The sequence below is a fragment of the Giraffa tippelskirchi genome, chromosome 12 (assembly GCF_054371585.1).
Source record: "Giraffa tippelskirchi isolate mGirTip1 chromosome 12, T2T-mGirTip1v1.2.pri, whole genome shotgun sequence".
Taxonomy (NCBI): Eukaryota; Metazoa; Chordata; class Mammalia; order Artiodactyla; family Giraffidae; genus Giraffa; species Giraffa tippelskirchi.
In genome coordinates, this window is record NC_137286.1 from 34,230,807 (window position 1) to 34,249,079 (window position 18,273).

General features: G+C 40.1%; 1 protein-coding gene across 3 annotated transcripts in view; it reads right to left on the minus strand.

The window, feature by feature from the left end:
• Positions 1–18,273, minus strand: part of PTPN9 (protein tyrosine phosphatase non-receptor type 9) — a 72,724-nt gene that overhangs the window by 27,479 nt on the left and 26,972 nt on the right. For all 3 annotated transcript variants that reach the window (XM_081550427.1, XM_081550429.1, XM_081550428.1), the window contains exons 2-5: positions 10,563–10,706; positions 8,160–8,249; positions 7,317–7,441; positions 2,306–2,411 (exon numbers count right to left, since the gene is read on the minus strand). In XM_081550427.1, the coding sequence (XP_081406553.1) occupies positions 2,306–2,411; positions 7,317–7,441; positions 8,160–8,249; positions 10,563–10,706 (465 nt within the window). The remainder of the gene's footprint in view (positions 1–2,305; positions 2,412–7,316; positions 7,442–8,159; positions 8,250–10,562; positions 10,707–18,273) is intronic.

Consider the following 18,273-nt stretch of genomic DNA (forward strand, 5'->3'; position numbering starts at 1 on the left):
ACTGAACTGTACACTCAAAATTGTTACAACAGTAACCACAAGATTGTGTATAAGTGTATATTTTATCACAATAAAAAATTAATTAAAAAATTAATACACATGGTGGAATCAGTGGTAGAGCAGTAAAAAATAAATTTAATATTATTTTTCTGACTTTGGAATAGGGAAGGACTTATGATGCAAAATGTATTAAGCAGAAATTAAACACATTTAACCATATTAAAATGAAGAACTTTTGTTAGTCAAAAGGACTCTACAAAAAGTGAAAAAGCAAGCTATAAACTGAGTATATGTATGTATATGTATATACATGTGTATGTATGTATATACATGTATATGTATGTACATACATACAAGTGTGTGTGTGTGTGTGTGTGTGTTAGTTGCTCAGTTGTGTCTGACTCTTTGCAACCCTATGGACTGTAGTCCACCAGGCTCCTCTATCCATGAGATTCTTCAGGCAAGAATACTGGAGTGGGTTGCCATGCCCTCGTCCAGGGGATGTTTCTGACCCAGGGATTGAACCCAGGTATCCTGCACTGCAGGCAGATTCTTTACCCTCTGAGCTACCAGGGAAGCCTGACATACACACAAAGAGATTAGTACTAACACATAAACAACTATATAAATGGATGATAGGAAAACAGGTAAAAGTCATACATAGGCACTGTGCAGAAGAAAACATAAATGGCCAATAAATATATGAAGAGATACTTAATCTCACTAATAAAAGAGATTTTGAGTTATATCACAAGATACCATTTTATACCTGTTGATTGGGAAAAATTAAGAAGTGTGACATTACTATGTATTGGAGAGGATGTGGAAAATTTACACATGGCAGGTAGGCACAACCATTTTGGAAAACAATTAAACACTATCTTATAAAACTGAATCCTCCCAGGCCTTATGACCCAGTAATTCTACTCCTAGATGTATACTCTAGAGCATTTTCAGTGGGGGTGTTATCACCCCCAGAGGGTGAAATTAGTTCTGAGAAGACTGGGAATGGGAAAAACGGTCTAAACATACATGCTTTCTTTGCACATAAAGCATAGAAATACATTCTGCCTTAGAGATATTCTTCCACACATGCACCAGAAGACATGTATAAGAATGTTCACAGCAGCACTGTTCATAATACTAATAGCAAAAATCAGAAAACCACCCAAGGAGCCATCAATAGAAGTGGATAAACAAAATGGTATATTCACCAATGGATGAGGAATTAAAAGGCATGAATCCTTCAACCATCAATTAAAAAGGAATGAATAACAGCTACAAACCACACTAGCAATTTTAGCAAAGCAGTGATGAGTGTAAAAATGCAAGTCCCAGTGAACAACATGCAGTATAATATTCTCTTTATATAATTTCTGCTGTAAAGCTGTAGTAGTAAACAAACACTTCTAAACATCCAGTTCCACAGTACTCTCTAGTGAGGTACTAGAACAACGACTACACAGACTCCTAGATGAATGTTTTTCCCACTGCAGGTTGTCACTCAGTGGGTCCTGAAATCAATTCAGTAAGTCATGACTAACACTTTAAAAATATGATGTAGACTAGAATAATCAAAATGACTGTACAGAGTAAAGGTAAAGCTTGTTTTATGAAACATTTTTGTTTTATAAATATGTACACAAAGATCTATACACCTGTATCCTTGGATCCCAAAATCTAAACATCTCTGAAACCACTAGTTTCTATTGTTAGTTTGGTGCAAAAATCCATGTGGCAACAAACTCTGACCTGAAATTTCATAGGCTATTTATAACCTTTGTTCTTCTCCACTCATTATGAATAATACATTTCATTGCACAAATATCTGATACTAGAGTGACATACATACCATGTTATCTTTTAAAGTTTAAAATATTAAATAATGGACCTAAGAGTTTGAGATAAGAGAATAAGAAACTATCTCTGTATATAACTTTATATGTATGTGTAGAGTTAGTGTACATATACTTTTGTGAACTAAATTTCAATGGAAAACATGGTTCTGACTAGACTAAGACAAAAAGACTGAAAATCACTGGCTAAGTTACATTTTTCACAATGACCATCCCTAGCCTTCATTAATTTTTATTCTACAAAACTCTGAGAAAGAGACATCCCACCTTTACAACTCATTGTTCCTGTGCATTTTAATTCCTCCCACTTTACTTTTAAGACTGTTTCTTATTCTGAGGAAGCAGATATTCGTCATCATTTACAGGTATCATTCCTAAATCTCACAAAGAATAGAAAAAAGTAGCCATTGAAGGAGGGATGAAAGGGTCCTCTCACAGCCCTTCCTTACCTTTAGCAAGTTTAGGACTTTCTTGCCAAGATCCAGCTCAAAGTTGGTATAATTAGAACCGCACATGTCATAGATAAACACCAGTCCATTCCTCTGAGTTTCAAAGCTGTAAACCAATCATTGAACAAAAATATTTATAAGTAATAAGATGGATGAGGCAGATTGAAAACCTGGGTCAAAAACAAAGAACAAAGAGAGTGTGGGACACATATGGGACCAAAATAACTGCCTTCCCTGAACACTGGCTTTACAAAGAAATTTATAATAAGAAATACGTATTTGGACTTTGACCCTGTTTCCTGGCAGAGTTCCTAAAACTTAGAATTTCCTAGGAGAGCAAGGAAGGTATCCATTGCTATACTAATGAGGTAACCCTTGGAATGCTCTTAGGACATCTAAGGATGGGGGCTGTTTGCCAGAGGAACCAACCACATGATTAGAAAGGGTTGGAACTTCTAGTCCCACCCTCCCACACCAGGAAGGGGATTGGGGCTGGAGACTGAGCTCAGTCACCAATGGCCAATGATTTAATCAATCATGCCTTGCAATGAATGAAGCCTCCATAAAATGCCAAAAGGATATGATTTGGAGAATTTCCAGTTTGATGAACACATGTAGCCCTCTCAGAGAGGGCATGGAAGCTCTATGCCCCTTTCCCCATACCTTTACCTCTATGCATCTCTTCCATCTAGGGGCTTCAGATAGTAAAGCATCTGCCTGCAATGCAGGAGACCCAGGTTTGATCCCTGGGTCGGGAAGATCCCCTGGAGAAGGAAATGGCAACCCACTCCAGTACTCTTGCCTGGAAAATCCCATGGACAGAGGAGCCTGGTAGGCTACAGTCCATGGGGTCGCAGAGAGTCAGACATGACTGAGCGACTTCCTCTCAGAGAGGGCATGGAAGCTTCATGCCCCCTTCCCCATACCTCTCCATCTATGCATCTCTTCCATCTGGCTGTTCCTAAATTATACTCGCTTACAATAAATTGGTAACATATTAAGTACAATGTTTGAGTTCTATAAACTGCTCCAGCAAATTAATCAAACCCAAGGAGGGGGCACTGGAACCTTTGATCTATGATCAGAAGCGGAGATGACAACCTGGACTTGCCACTGGTGTCTGAAGGGACAGTCTCTTAGGACTGAACCCTTACCTTGTGTAATCTGAAGCTATCTCCAGGTATACAGTGTCAGAGTTGAGTTGAACTGCCAAATGCCCAGTTCGTGGGAGAGAACTGCTTGATAGTATGGAGGAAAAACCCCACACGTTGGAAATGGAATTATACTTATTGATGCATATTTATCCAGATTCATCAAGTACCAAACTCATAGTCTGAGAATGTTTCAGAGCACCTAGGCTATCAAAATTTGAACTGTTTTCTCCTTTATCTCTGAATCTGACTATCCAAATTCTGTACCATACTATGTTTAACTCAAAGTTTCCTCTTCCATGAAGGTCTCCCTGATAACTGTCACCAAATGTACTACCATCGTTCACACCCCTTGAAGCCCCACAAATCTTTCTGTGGATTTTTCTAGTGTCTCTTAATGTACTCCAATTTTGTGTAGCGATCTCATTCTCTCCTAGAGGGCAAAAACATATTTTGTCCACCTCATTACCCTCCATAGTCCACAGCACAGTCCTTGAAAATATAATGAATGGTCACAGAATTGTAATTCAGTGGGCTGGAAGCCCATCACTAAGAAAATACTGTGGGCCTATGAAAAACTGTAAAACAAAATTCTAAACTCAATGATGACATATTTGTCTCTTATGACTTTAATGAAGGAAGAGAAAAACCTAATATTCTTTGGGAGGCATCTTAAAAAGTAGATAAAGAGCTGGTGGGCCTATTCCCAGAATGAAGTTAGAAACAAAAAATATTACTTGGTCCAATCTCCTTAATTCCTAAAGTTGCACTCTTTCACCAAGCCCGATCTTTACCTGCTTCTGATCTGCACACCTAAATGACTGTTAGAAATAAATTATTTGATTGGACTATTCACAGATGATAGCAATAGTTTTCACATGTATTTACATTCAAGAAAACTTTTTGACACAAAACAAATTCCTGAAATCAGGAACCTCAATGTTATTTTGTGTCCTCATTTTTTGTTTCTGGCATTAGCTCCTGGAAACCTCTATAACTTCATCCTTTCAACAGAATACAAGGCAGAAGCACCTATTCATGAAGTAGCACTTTAAAAATCTCTGAAGTAGAACCCAGTTTCTACAGCAGACTTAATTGCAAATGGCCCCTCACATGTTAAAGTGACAGCTATATCTTGTCTCCTTTTTTCACAACCCTAGAGAGACTAATTTACCAAGATCAAAGATGCTGTTAAATGAGTGGCCCAGCATTGAGTAGACGACCCACATCTAGAGATTTCCCTTTTCTCCATAGGCTCAACATGGGCCAAACTCAAAGAATTATAGGTTTTCCCCTCACAGCTCTAGCCCATGGCAAGGGATTGAAACAAAGAGAAATCAGCACCAAAGGAAATAGAATTTAATAAAAGAAGTTATGGTGCATAATGATGCAGATTCTATATTCCTAGACCTAAAACTGCTCATCCTTTGAAGGCATATGAAATACAAATGCAATAGCATTTTTACTTCCCTGGGTACAGAATATAAGGTTTATCATTCAATAACAATGCTAGTTCCCTACTAAGAATAACTGCTTCCCTACCCTATTGAGATTGATTCCTGAACTAGGATATAACTGGGAACACCAAGAAGACTACCGCTGCCCCCGACATTTCCTTCAAAATAATCAAAGGTAAAAGGGTGGGTGAGGGGCTATCAACAAAACAAGACTGGTTTCAGATCACTGTGAAAGAAGATGAATGATAGGTATATGAAAGCTGATGATACAATTTCCACTCCACCGTGGGGATTTGGGAATTTTCCATCATATAAGGTTGAAAAGAAGATTCCCTGCCCTCCTAGAGCTTACCATCCAGTGGTAGGTAAAAAGAAAAAAAAAAGTATAAGATAAATGACATCATACTGCTGCTGCTGCTGCTAAGTCGCTTCAGTCGTGTCCGACTCTGTGAAACCCCATAGATAGAAGCCCACCAGGCTCCCCTGTCCCTGGGATTCTCCAGGCAAGAATACTGGAGTGGGTTGCCATTTCCTTCTCCGATGTATGAAAGTGAAAAGTGAAAAGTGAAGTCACTCAGTCGTGTCCGACTCCTAGCGACTCCATGGACTGCAGCCTACCAGGCTCCTCTGTCCATGGGATTTTCCAGGCAAGAGTACTGGAGTGGGGTGCCATTGCCTTCTCCGATGACATCATAAGGCTATGTATAATTAAATACAAAATGATTGGTATTAGTAATAACTGCTATTAAAGTCAGAGTAGAAAGAATTTTATGACTAGTTGGAGGGGTGAAGGAGCCAGCCACAGAAATTGGGCCTTCACGGAAGGGCAAGATTTAGTGAAGAGAAAGGGTTTCCTCCTCTTCCATTCTGGTTCAAGGTAACAAAGGAAAACAAAAATTTCTACTCACTGGTAAAATATTTCATTTAGGGGGGAAAAAGGGCTCACATTTATTTAGCTTATATGCACCCTCTGAAAAATAAGGACTCACTGAGGATTTTTAAGAAAGTGATGGAGATCATGAGAACAAGGTTTTAATTACGTTTACCTGTGTGGTATTCCTATGGGATTCAATACTCTCACTGGAAAAAGCAAGCTTTGGTCACTGTCATGCCTATATGAAAGCTCCAACTCTAAGCTGCTCAAAGAGGAAGCCAATGCTCAATTTCTCGGTAAAAGAGCCTTCCACTCAACCCCCTGAGGTAAAGAAACATTTCAAAGGGAATTATATTCCAGAAATTATGTCTGAAGAACAATCATAAGAAAGAAGAACTGAGAAATTCCACACTTCTGACCGGCCATTGACCACTGGTCCTTTCTCCTTAGTAACTTCTCTTTTTCAGAATAATGCTGTGGGTGTGGTTTGGATATATCTCCCCCTGAACACCACCAGCAGAAGGTAAGTAAATGAAAGTAACATTAACAAGGCAGGAGCAAAGTGAACTAGACACAGAGCCCCACCTCAGAAAATCCTTCAGCTATCCCCATCCTCTAAGTACAGAAGTATGACTAAAGCACATAGCTGCCTCTCATTATCTCCAGTGTCGGCCCTCGGGATATCACTTCTAACCAAGAGGACCAGTCAATGACATTGGGAGCAATAACACACTGTAAATGGCGAGCACCAGGGAAAAAAGGATGTAAAAGAGAAAAGTAACACAGTAGGAGTACCAAAAGTTCTGACCAAGAGTGAAGAAACCAGGATCTTAGATTTAGTTCAATCAATATGTGATGACTGTAAAAAAGCCACAAAAATTCCTGGGGCCTAAGTTTCTTTGTCTATAGAAAAGTAATAACACTATTTACCTAAGAACAGGAAGGGAGACATGACCCAGGCTGGTTATTTTTGCTTATAGAGAAGCCTGGTGAGCTACAGTCCATGGGATTGCAAAGAGTCAGACACAACCAAGCGACTGAACACACAGCACACTTATTTATAAAGATGATTCTGCTTAACTTATGGTCTTGGACTTCTCTCTCCTGAATGCTGATTTTCAAAATCCTCAGCATTATTTCACTTTTACAGATAAAGAAACTGAGGCTTCAGAGGGTTTTAAAAATCAATACCAGGGGAGAACGGTCAGAAAGAACCAGCACAGGTCATCTTACCTTCACACTCTTTCAATAAGTAATTCTCAGTACACTAAGAATGGCTAGTGAATTAGCTTTCTTAGCTGCTGTTGCCCTGAAATAGAGCCAAGCAGGTAAGGATGCAGAATAGCCACCATCTTGATAGTACCTGGAAACACGCCAAGCCCTTAAGGACATGGAGTGTTTTCTATTCATAGCACTGCCTAAGGCACATCCTAGGAGCATGGTGAATGCACTGCTGAGTTTAATCAAATCAAACACTGTCACTTTCCCATCTGGATGTAGAACACCCAAAAGATAATGTCCAAGCTCACCTATCCACAGCTCTGTCCAGCAAGTAAAACAGAGCCTGAAGTACCACATGTTGGACTGACTTGTGGGGATGATGTAATCTGGCAGTGAAGAGGGCGATAGAGGCGCCTGTTGGGTCCCGAACATTCTAGAGCAAACAAAACAATAAATATTTAGATATCAAATAGAAAAATCACAGAAATCACTAAGGCTTCTTATATCCTGGACAAAGGTTTGCCATAAAGAGCATAGATGCTGATAATACTTCTCTGACTTGCATCAATTGCTCCAGAAAAGGAAAAAAGCTTTTTAATCATCCCATGTCTGACTCTCAGCACTCCCAGGATCATATTCCTATGGTAGGAAAAAAACCACGTTTTCTTAACTCTTCAGGTACAGAGAAATTAAACAATGGTCTATATTAGCTGCTTAGCTAATTTCCCAGGCAGGATAGTGAAGAAAAAGCAACAGGAGAAAACCAGAGAATACGACCATGGTTTCCACGCTCTGCCTTAAAAGTACCATTGGACACTTACCTGAAAGGCTGTGGTCTCTAAGTGGAGAGAACTTACGTTAAATAAGGAAGGACAGGGCTCTGACACACTGTATACACCTCCCAAAGGTCTTGACTGACCTTAATGGACCAATGAAGAAACTTTTCTAAAACTACTATACAACTGAGTTTCAGTTATTTCAATTATTACTAGAATAATTTTATGCCAAACTTCACAGCTGTTTTACAATCTATTCCCCACTATTAAGACTCTCTAGATTCAGGGTAAGGTATCTAGGAACAAAGTCCAAAGAGAACAATAGCTACAAAAAGAAATAAAGAGATGTTACAAGAGGGTTTCATAAATACTCACTAAGATGGTGAATTTTCCACTAAGGATCTCAGAACGGAGAGGTTCCTCATGAGGTTTCAGCTTCACAATGCCCTCCTTCCTTCGTGTTTCCTAAAAATAAAACAAGCAAGATAAATTAATATAAAAATACTGTATACTCATGACAGCTTTATGTAACCACAAAATCTCAGAGATAAGGGATTTTAGAAATCAGATTACTGAATTATGAATTCCTTTGTAACCTTCCTCTAAGCCAACTGTTAGCAGAATTCTTGTCCAATGCTACCTTATCAGCCCCTCAGAGCTTAGGATCTCTCCTTTGAATCAGTGAGAAGCCTAACCCTGAAGACCAACCAATATATATCAATTATCAGAGTGCAAACCTAAGCTTCTTAAACATGCAGCAGCACTGATATTAAAATATGCACCTAAACTGTCTGGAAGCACATATCCTAACACCTCATCCAGGCTTAGGCCTCTGCTGTCTTAAATAGGAGCCATCGCCCCACTTAGTATCCTCTGCAACAACAGCTACCATGACCTCATTTTAATTTATCTTCACAGCCAGATTCTTCAAGCTCACCCTCAGCTCCCTCAACACTCATTCAATCACATTCTCATTTCCTCCCAGTCTAACCATACCACCCAGAGCTCCTGCTCCAGTGACCAGGACCTTCCAGTCACTGAATCCAGTGAGCATCTTCAGTCCTCCTTTTAATAAGGTTGACCACTCACATTCTCTTTTTCCTGAGAGATTCTCTATTTTTTATTTTTTTTAAAAAATACTCTCTTGGTTTTTCTATTTCTTCAGCTACTCCTTCTAAGACTCTTTTGTGGGCTTTTTATGATTCATTTGTTCACTCATTTCACTCACTGACTCATTCATTCATTCTGCCAATATTTGTAGAGCAACTATTATGTGCCAGGCACTGAGCTAAGTGTTAAGAACACTGTGGTGAATACAACAAACTAGGTCTTTGTTCACATTCTTTCACAATTCATCCCAAAATCAAATTCAAATGCCTACAGAGGCAAGGCAGCAAGTGAAGACAGTATGCATGCTGGAATCACAGGAGAGTGCATGCCTTACCTAAGCCATGAAAATTTAACTTTAACAAACAATACTGAGAAAAAAGCAAAAAGTATGAAATGAGGTTCTGCTCATATCCCTACTCCTCACTCTCTCCCCGGATGGCCACCCCCATTCTCATGGCTCCAATATTTAGCTGCAATATTCTACTGTGGTCACTCTGAAGTCTCTACTTTCAGTCCAGCCTTCTTTCCCAAATCCTAGACTCATATCCCAACTGCTTGGAGGACATGTCTATTTGGCTATCCCACTGGCACTTCAACCTTGACATGGTCAAACTGAACTCATGGCCTACTCTGTCCACATACTTATACCCCTTCAGTGTCCCTTAATTAGTAAATGCCGCCACCATTTACCACCCTGTTGCCCAAGTCAGAGACCTGGAATCACCACTCCCTTTTCCTCACACACCAATTTACGTAACTCTGTTCTATCAATTTCACTTCTAGGATCTACCCACTTTTTCTCTATTCCCGCTAACACTATGCTTAATGACACCACAATCATCTCTCTCCTAGTAAGCGCAGCAGCGTTCTAATGGATCTGTCTCCGCTATAGCCCTTCTGATCCATCCTCTAAAGCACAGTGAAAAAAATCTTTCCAGAAAGCATATTTGATCAACACATTTTGCTGTTTATTCTGTCAATGAATTTCTCTGCCCTTAAGAAAAAGCAGATACTCTCTGATCTGGCCTTGTTTACCTCTGTTGCTCAATCTCCTGCCATACCCCCACCCCTACTGAGCACTTCCACTCAGCTCAATTTCCCTCTTGCCACTAGGCATCTAAACTTGCTGTTCTCTCTGCCATACTCCCCCACCCTCCGATTCCTACTCACTCTTCTTACTTGAGAAGTCATTTCCTTCAGGGAAGCTTCCTCGAGTCTCCTAACTAAACGTGCTTTCCGCAGAATACAGTTTTGCCCTATCATAGCTTTTCTGTAATTATTTATTTACTCTCTCTTTCTAAACAGTAATCTCTGCACCTAGATATTAGTAGGTATATAATAAAAACCTGTTCAATAAATGAATATTGAACAAGATGATCCATAAAATGGGTGTAAATGAAGCTTTAGTCTTAAACTCATAAACTAATCCCAGTGCCTCTTATCCCCCTTCTCTCTCTTTTTTTTTTTTTTAGTTTATTTAGGGAGAGACTAAATATCTTCAGAAGGATTTTCTGACTTCAAAGTAGGGCTCGTGGATACTGATCCACTTCTTTTTTTTCTTTTTTTATGGGAGTGGGGAGAAACACCATGTGTACAGACTGTGGAAGAGACAACAGCAACATAGAGAGCCCAGGTGCCACACAGCAGGTCCATCTCTGAGCTACATACTCTGTAGGAGTGAAACAACTCAATGGCACGGAGCACATCAAACTTCCGGGCCATGAGGAATTTGACGGCCACATTCCAAGAGAGGGGGGAAACGTTGTACTGAACTGTCCACTTGTTAATCTCTTCAAGAAACTGCTTGGTGGCCTGTTTGACAAAGAAAATAGAGTAATTATTAGAGAATATATTTACAAAACAAAAAAATAAACAAGAAAAAAAAACTTTCCCCAAGCAAGTTTGAACCCCAAGAGAGCAGGGAAAAACAAAAGCTGGAAACAGATCTGAAATCAGAAATTATTACAATTCATACAACTCAATGAGGCTAGAAGCCAGAGCCAGGTTCAGAGCAGGGCTTACTTAGCGCAAGGATATATGAAGAAATAATGAGGGGGAGAGCAAGGTTCCTAAATAAGATGCAAATTACTGGCCCTAAAGCAAAAAAACAGCAGAGTTTGTTTTTTGTTTTTTTGTTTTTTTTTTTTAAGGCTAAAAAAGAAGTAAAGCGCCCCTCTGAAGGGTTACTGCATAACGCACAGGGCAGTAAAGCAGTCTCAGCTGCTGTTTTGGTCCCATAAGCCGGTCACACACAGTAAAACAATTAGAAAATGGTTTTGGCTTTGGAATTAGCAATACTGTTGAGAGCAGCAAAACGATTACGAAGAATTTAACGAATTTAAAGGCCAACTGCTCTTTGCACTGACTGACCTCACAGGACCTCTCTGTGCTTCATAAAGCAGCCCTCAAAACTGGACACTAGAGGCCAGAGGGTCATTAACAGCTCCTCTGGATAGTGGTTTGAGAGAGGGGTGTGAAGGTGGAGAGCCTGCTAATGGGGGAAGAGTGGGAAATTTTCATTTTCATGGTTTAATCCCAAACTGACAAGATGCCTACTTCCATAATTGTTGCTGTCTTTTAATCCATGTTCTTTTATCCTCCCTCACCCTACTTCTCCTTACATTTTAACCAGTCTCCGCTCTAGCTAAACCATCCTTCTGTTTCTTCATTTTAGAATAGGATTTACATCAGGATTTTTTGGCATGCATATTCTAAATTGCTAAACATTTCCTACACTGCTATTTGGTCCCTTCCAACCAGAAACTTCTCTCACATATGGATCCAAAATGTGACCAACTTGATGAGAATTCTGAAATTTAATTGCTCAATCAACCCCACAGTTAAGATGTATTAATTAAACTATTATGTATTTAACTATTTGTTAATATCTAAAGGCCAACTGCTGTGCTACACATAAGGAATATAAAAATGAGGTTTGTTTCAAGAGATATGAGACCAACCTACTACGTGACCATGGTCTCTAATTTTTCAGTTCAAAAATAGGGGAGAAAGGGTAACAGCAATGACCTATTCAGAGTCTTGGCAACAAGTCCTATCTTGCAAATACAATCTAAATTGCTACATACGTGTTTAAACAACTAGCAAACTAGAGTCCTGGAAGAGTCAGCAATACCTCATACCACAGAACCAATTTCTAGGAAAGGAAAAAGGCACTTTACAAAGTGGAGCAAAATCTAAGAGGCCTGGGGCGGCATCTGAGCTTTAGAAGCCTGCAGCTGAGGCAATATACCTCACATCAGATGGAAAAAGAGGAAACCAGCAAAACTAATCAGACAAAGTACATAAATAGAAAGAGCCAAGAAATAAAAGCTATGAAGAAAAGCTTTTACAATTGCTTTGGCCCAGAACCACTTGAAGTCAGACCAGAGAAATGAGTCCCAGAGAAGACAACAGGACAAACTTAGAATGCTCTACCAGAAAACAGTTGGAGTTGCCTCTGTGGGATGAGTGGTCAGCATCAGAATGAGGAAAGACGGAAGAGAAACTGGAGCATAAAGATCCCAGAGACAAAACTTCAGGAAAACCAGAAGGTCCCAGGAGATTTTGTAAAGGCTATTTGTTTAACATATCATCTTTTAAAGCCAGCACTTCTGGGCGTCTCTGAAGCTGCCTGTACAATAAAACACCAGAATAACAGAATATATTTTTCCTCCTTTTCTAATAAAAACAATAAACAGACAAAATCAATATCCAGGTAGGAGGGGAAAATACAGTTAGATGACCAGGAGGTTATATGAACTCCACCTGTTAGGATGACTGTTTTTTATTTCTCATACCCCAGTGAGCTGACTCATTGGAAAAGACCCTAATGGTGAGCAAGACTAAGCACAAGAGAAGAAAGGGAGACAGAGGATGAGATGGTTGGATGGCATCACCGACTCAATGGACATGAGTTTGCGCAAACTCTGGGAGATAGTGATGGACAGAAAGGCCTGGCATGCTTCAGTTCACGCAAAGAGTCGGACATGACTTAGTAACTGAACAACAACAAGAGACATACAGGTTTCACACACTTCCTTCAAGGTATATATTGGCTTCCTTCTTATTAAACTAAGTTCCTTCAAGGTTCTTGATGTCGTGTAGCTCCCAAGAGCTGCTGCCTTGAGTTGACCTCTGTTCCCTGCTGGTCAGGATGTTATTCTTGGCTTTAAGCACGGGAACAATTCCTCCAGATTTGGCCTGACTAGGCCTTGCATGAAGCGAGTCCAGTGTCCGATAAACAGAGATGTGGTATTCACAGATACAAATACACACATACACCACCTGTTATGTTCAGCCTTGGATTCACTCTCCTGTATCCCCATTCCTCTGGCGGAAGAGATGAACCTCTTACAGAAGCTAGAAAGGATGACCTTTCAACAGCCTCTCTCCAAACAGTTAAACAGATCTTTAACAGCCTCTCTCCAGATAGTTAATCAGATCTCTCTCTCTGTTTAAACAAGGATTTGGCACAACCACTAAGGATAGATCAATTTGTGGTTCTGTTTGTTACCAGAAAAACAAGACCCAGATATTTTAATGAGCAGTACACTCTTCAGAAGGGATCACTGAAATTCCAGAAATTAATACTCAGTATATTTCCTAGTGAAAGAATGAACTAACCAAAAGGTGAGTCACAGCTTACAAAATACTTCAGCTCAAGGTCAATGGTTTGAATCTATCTAGGCTTATGAGTAACCACAAGTTGTTAACATCTGGCGGCTAAGGAGTGGTCACAGTTCAAACAGCCTTGGTCTTCCTCTGGGAAAAGGTCTGAACTGATGTGCAGAAAAACTAACCTCACCACTTATAACTTTCCTCAATCAACTTGTTTGGTATAGGTAAGATTTGTTTCAGCATAGTCAAAGCTTATTGTAGGGGAATTCCCTAGTGGCCCAGTGGCTGGGATTTCATATTCCCAGTGCAAGGGGCCTTAGGTTCAATCTCTGGTTGGGGAGCTAGATCCCACATACTGCAATTAAGACCTGGTGAAGCCAAATTTAAAAAAAAAAAAAAAAAAGCTTACTGTAATTATATACTTCTCTCTGAGTCTCTATTTCCTCATGAGAGGATAAAGCTTGAATAAGACAATGGGTAGGAAATGGCAACCCACTCCAGTGTTCTTGCCTGGAGAATCCCAGGGATGGCAGAGCCTGGTGGGCTGCCGTCTACGGGTTCGCAGAGAGTTGGACACGACTGAAGAGACTTAGCAGCAGCAGCAGCAGCAGCAGGAAGCATTCACCACAGTACCTGGTACTTGGTAGGTAGTCTCTGAATGGATGTTCATTCTCCTTTTTTTCCTTACTCCAGTCATTTCACACTAAAACGTCTTTCAACAGAGATAGACTTCTCAAAATCAAGTGACTGCTGTTGCTTCTCTTTAGCCTGCAGCAATTCAATCTCTCTAATCCTTTTTATCCAAAAGCATAAATTTAAATTGGAAATTTCCAATACGTGTTCAACTGCAAGACAAAAGTCTTGAAAGGGGCAACTTATCCTCATTCAGGGCTCTGTGACAACACAGAAAAAGCCAGACCCAGGGGTATTTATACCCTTGCTCCCAACTCTAAATGCTTTTGTCGGTACACTGGCAGCTCTGGAGATTAACACTGCCATCCTGAGCACAAATCCTTTTCAACAGCATCAAACTGACTTGAGAGTATTTCTCATCATAATACAGGAACAACTTTGTGCAGGGCAAACACATGCACTGAAGCAAAAAAAAAAAAAGGCACTGAATACCCAAATAAGAAAAGTGATTCAATATAAGACTCAGTGTCTGCCTTTCACCAAATGTGAGGTTATCTCGTATTTTGTCAAATATGCCATTTCCCCATTAATTTCAGTGACAGATGCATTAGTAAATCACCTTCCTCTTTTGCCTGTTTTCCCACCTTTCTTTCATTGTGAATTGTCTTGTTATGTCTGTTAATCCCTTTAGTCCATACAAATCTGCCAGGAAACAGAATCTGAACTAAAATACACTAGCTTGCTTTAATGCAACAAGGTGAAGTCTGTTGAATTTTCAAACGAAAAACTACCATCTTCCCTTTAGCCCTCTGTTACTGTGTCAAACATGGAAATAAACCTAGTTTTTTTGAATTAGTATTTACTGGTTACTCTCAAATACTTTCATTTTATCAGGAAAATTTTGCCTTTTCTTAAAATGTGATTTTTAAAGAGCCAGCGTTTCCTTAAACAGGGTTTTACTGCATCTTGAAAGGAAAAAGTTCTAAGAACAACTTCTGATTTTATCATGTTATGAAATAATGTAATAAAGAAAATCTGCAAAAAAAGGGAAAAGGTCAATCAAAATCCCATCATTCCACAGCTATTCTCATGTATTTAATAATTTAAAAGTTAAAATCAACAGAAAAATACTAATAAACATATACTTTTTTTAAGTTGATGTCCCTACAACCACCTCAGTCCGTCCCCCACCCCCCAACACACACACACATCTTGGGGAGAGGGAAGAAGAAAGTATACACTGTGTTAGTTCAGAGACTTGTTTCCTCCCTGGCAACCTCCCACGACTAGTAGCAGTAGCATCTCCCTTCAAGGCAACAACAGAGCAGAGCTCTTTCAGGCATCCACTCATGTGGTCAGTCAAGCATTCACAAGTATTTGCTGAGGAACTACTTTGTGCTAGGCGCTTCCCTCGTAGCTCAGTCAGTAAAGAGTCTGCAATGCAGAAGACCTGGATTCGATTCCTGGGTTGGGAAGATCCCCTGGAGAAGGAAATGGCAACCCACTCCGGTATTCTTGCCTGGAGAATCCCATGGACAGTGGAGCCTGGCAGGCTACAGTTTATGAGTCGCAAGAGTCGGACACGACTGAGCGACTAAGCACGTGCACACACACACACACACACACACTTTGTGCTAAGCAGTACAGTGGCTGTTCAGACATAACTCAGAGAGAAAAAGACCCATTCTGAGCAGGTTATAATCATTTAAACATGGAGATATATAAATAGGTCAGCATCAGCCTCATATAGTTTAAGTTCTAAGATCTATGAACAGAATACTGTAGGATTCAAACTCTCAAGAAAATTAAAAATAAATCTTTTTAAAAGAGTGCCTTGAAGGATGAGTAAAAATTTGCCAGGAAGAGATAAGAATTCTCATTAGAGAAAACAAAATATGTGTAAAAGTGGACTTCCCTGGTAGTTCAGAGGCTAAGACTGCACTCCCAATGCAGGGGGCCCAGGTTCAATCCCTGGTCAGGGAACTAGAGCCCACATGCCACAACGAAGAATATGCATGCTGCAACTAAAAATCCCAAATGCTGCAACAAAAATCAAAGATCCCATGTGTCGTAACTAAGACCTGGCACAGCCAGATAAATAAAAATAGATATTTTTTAAAAATACAGTAGTTTTTAAAAAAGAAAACCAAGTATTTTTTTTTAATGTGTAAAGGCTGAGTCATGAAGGAATGGGGGTTACTGGGGGGTACAGTGTAGCCATGTGCCCAGTGTATATGACAGAGATTGGCAGAAGAGGAGCCGACCAGGAGGCTGAGCCACACAGGAAAGGTCCATAACTCTATACCCATGAAGGATTCAACAGAGATCTTTTAAGAGAAGGGATGAAATAAGTTTAGTTCTCCTCTTCCAGCTAAAAATGACTCTGTCAGCAGTGGGCAAGCCAGATAGAAGGAAAAAACTGCAGTAGGGAGGGAAGTTCTGTTAAGTCAAGGATCTTGCTCACTCAGTTGTGTCTAACTTTTTGGACCCCATGGACTGTAGCCCACCAGGTTCCTCTCCCACGGGATTTCCCAGGCAAGAAGACTGCAGCGGGTTGCTATTTCCTTCTTGAGGGGATCTTCCCAACCCAGGGATGGAACCCACATCTATGGCTCCCACACTGGCAGGTAGATTCTTTACCACTGAGCCAGCTGGGAACCCAAAGTCAAGAATCATGTTTATTTTTATTCACTTAGCTCCCAGCACTGTGCCTGGCATAAATAAATATCTCTAATAATATCTAATAAATATGTATGAATGAATAATGAACAACAGAACTCTAAACAACATTAACATTTAGAGGGCAGAGGAGGAAGAACCAAGGAACTTTTAAGATTCACTTTTAGAAGTACTAATGAGAATATTACTCAGCCATTAAAAAGAATACATTCGAATCGGTTCTAATGAGGTGGATTAAACTGGAGCCTATTATACAGAGTGAAGTAAGCCAGAAAGAAAGATACCAATACAGTATACTAACACATATATATGGAATTTAGTAAATCGGTAAAGATAACCCTGTATGCGAGACAGCAAAAGAGACACAGATGTATAGAACAGTTGAATGGACTCTATGGGAGAGGGTGAGGGCAGGATGATATGGGAGAATGCCACTGAAGCATGTAAATTATCATATGTGAAACGACTCGCCAGTCCAGGTTCAATGCACGATACAGGGTGCTCGGGGCTGGTGCATCGGGATGACCCGGAGGGATGGGATGGGGAGGGAGTTGGGAGGGGGGATTCTGGAAGGGAAACACATGTACACCCATGGTGGATTCATGTCAACGTATGGCAAAACCAATACAATATTGTAAAGTTAAAAAATAGATAAATAAACTAATTAAAAAAAAAAAGTACTAATGACCACTGAGTATCAAAGAAATGTGAATGAAAAACCAAGAGTTGTCAGATATCCCCTACTCACAAATATACACAATTACCTACAGACTCAGATGGTTTTTATGCCATATTCTATTAAAGCTTCATGGTACAGATAACGCTCTTGTTGTAGAAACACCAATATAATAGAGAACAAATACATTATAACCAAAGAAGACTCTTCCCAAGAATGAAAAGACAGTTTAACATAAGGACATCTGCTGCTGCTGCTGCTGCTAAGTCGCTTCAGTCGTGTCCGACTCTGTGTGACCCCACAGACGGCAGCCCACCAGGCTCCCCCATCCCTGGGATTCTCCAGGCAAGAACACTGGAGTAGGTTGCCATTTCCTTCTCCAATGCATGAAAGTGAAAAGTGAAAGAGAAGTCACTCAGTCGTGTCCGACTCAGCGACCCCAGGGACTGCAGCCTACCTGGCTCCTCCGTTCATGGGATTTTCCAGGCAAGAGTACTGGAGTGGGGTGCCATTGCCTTCTCTGATAAGGACATCTACCAAAGCAATTTTCTATATAAACAGATACTAATGGAGAAAAAGTATATAACCTTCTCAAGAGATGCTGAAAATGCACTGTATAAAATTCAGCACCCATTATAATGTTGTGTTTTTTTTTACTGAGCAAAATTCCCTCTAAGAATAGAGGGGTCAACTGCTGAGCTCATGTGCTGCAACTACTGAAGCCCACAAGCCTAGAGCTTGTGCTCCACAACAAGAGAGACCACCACAATGAGA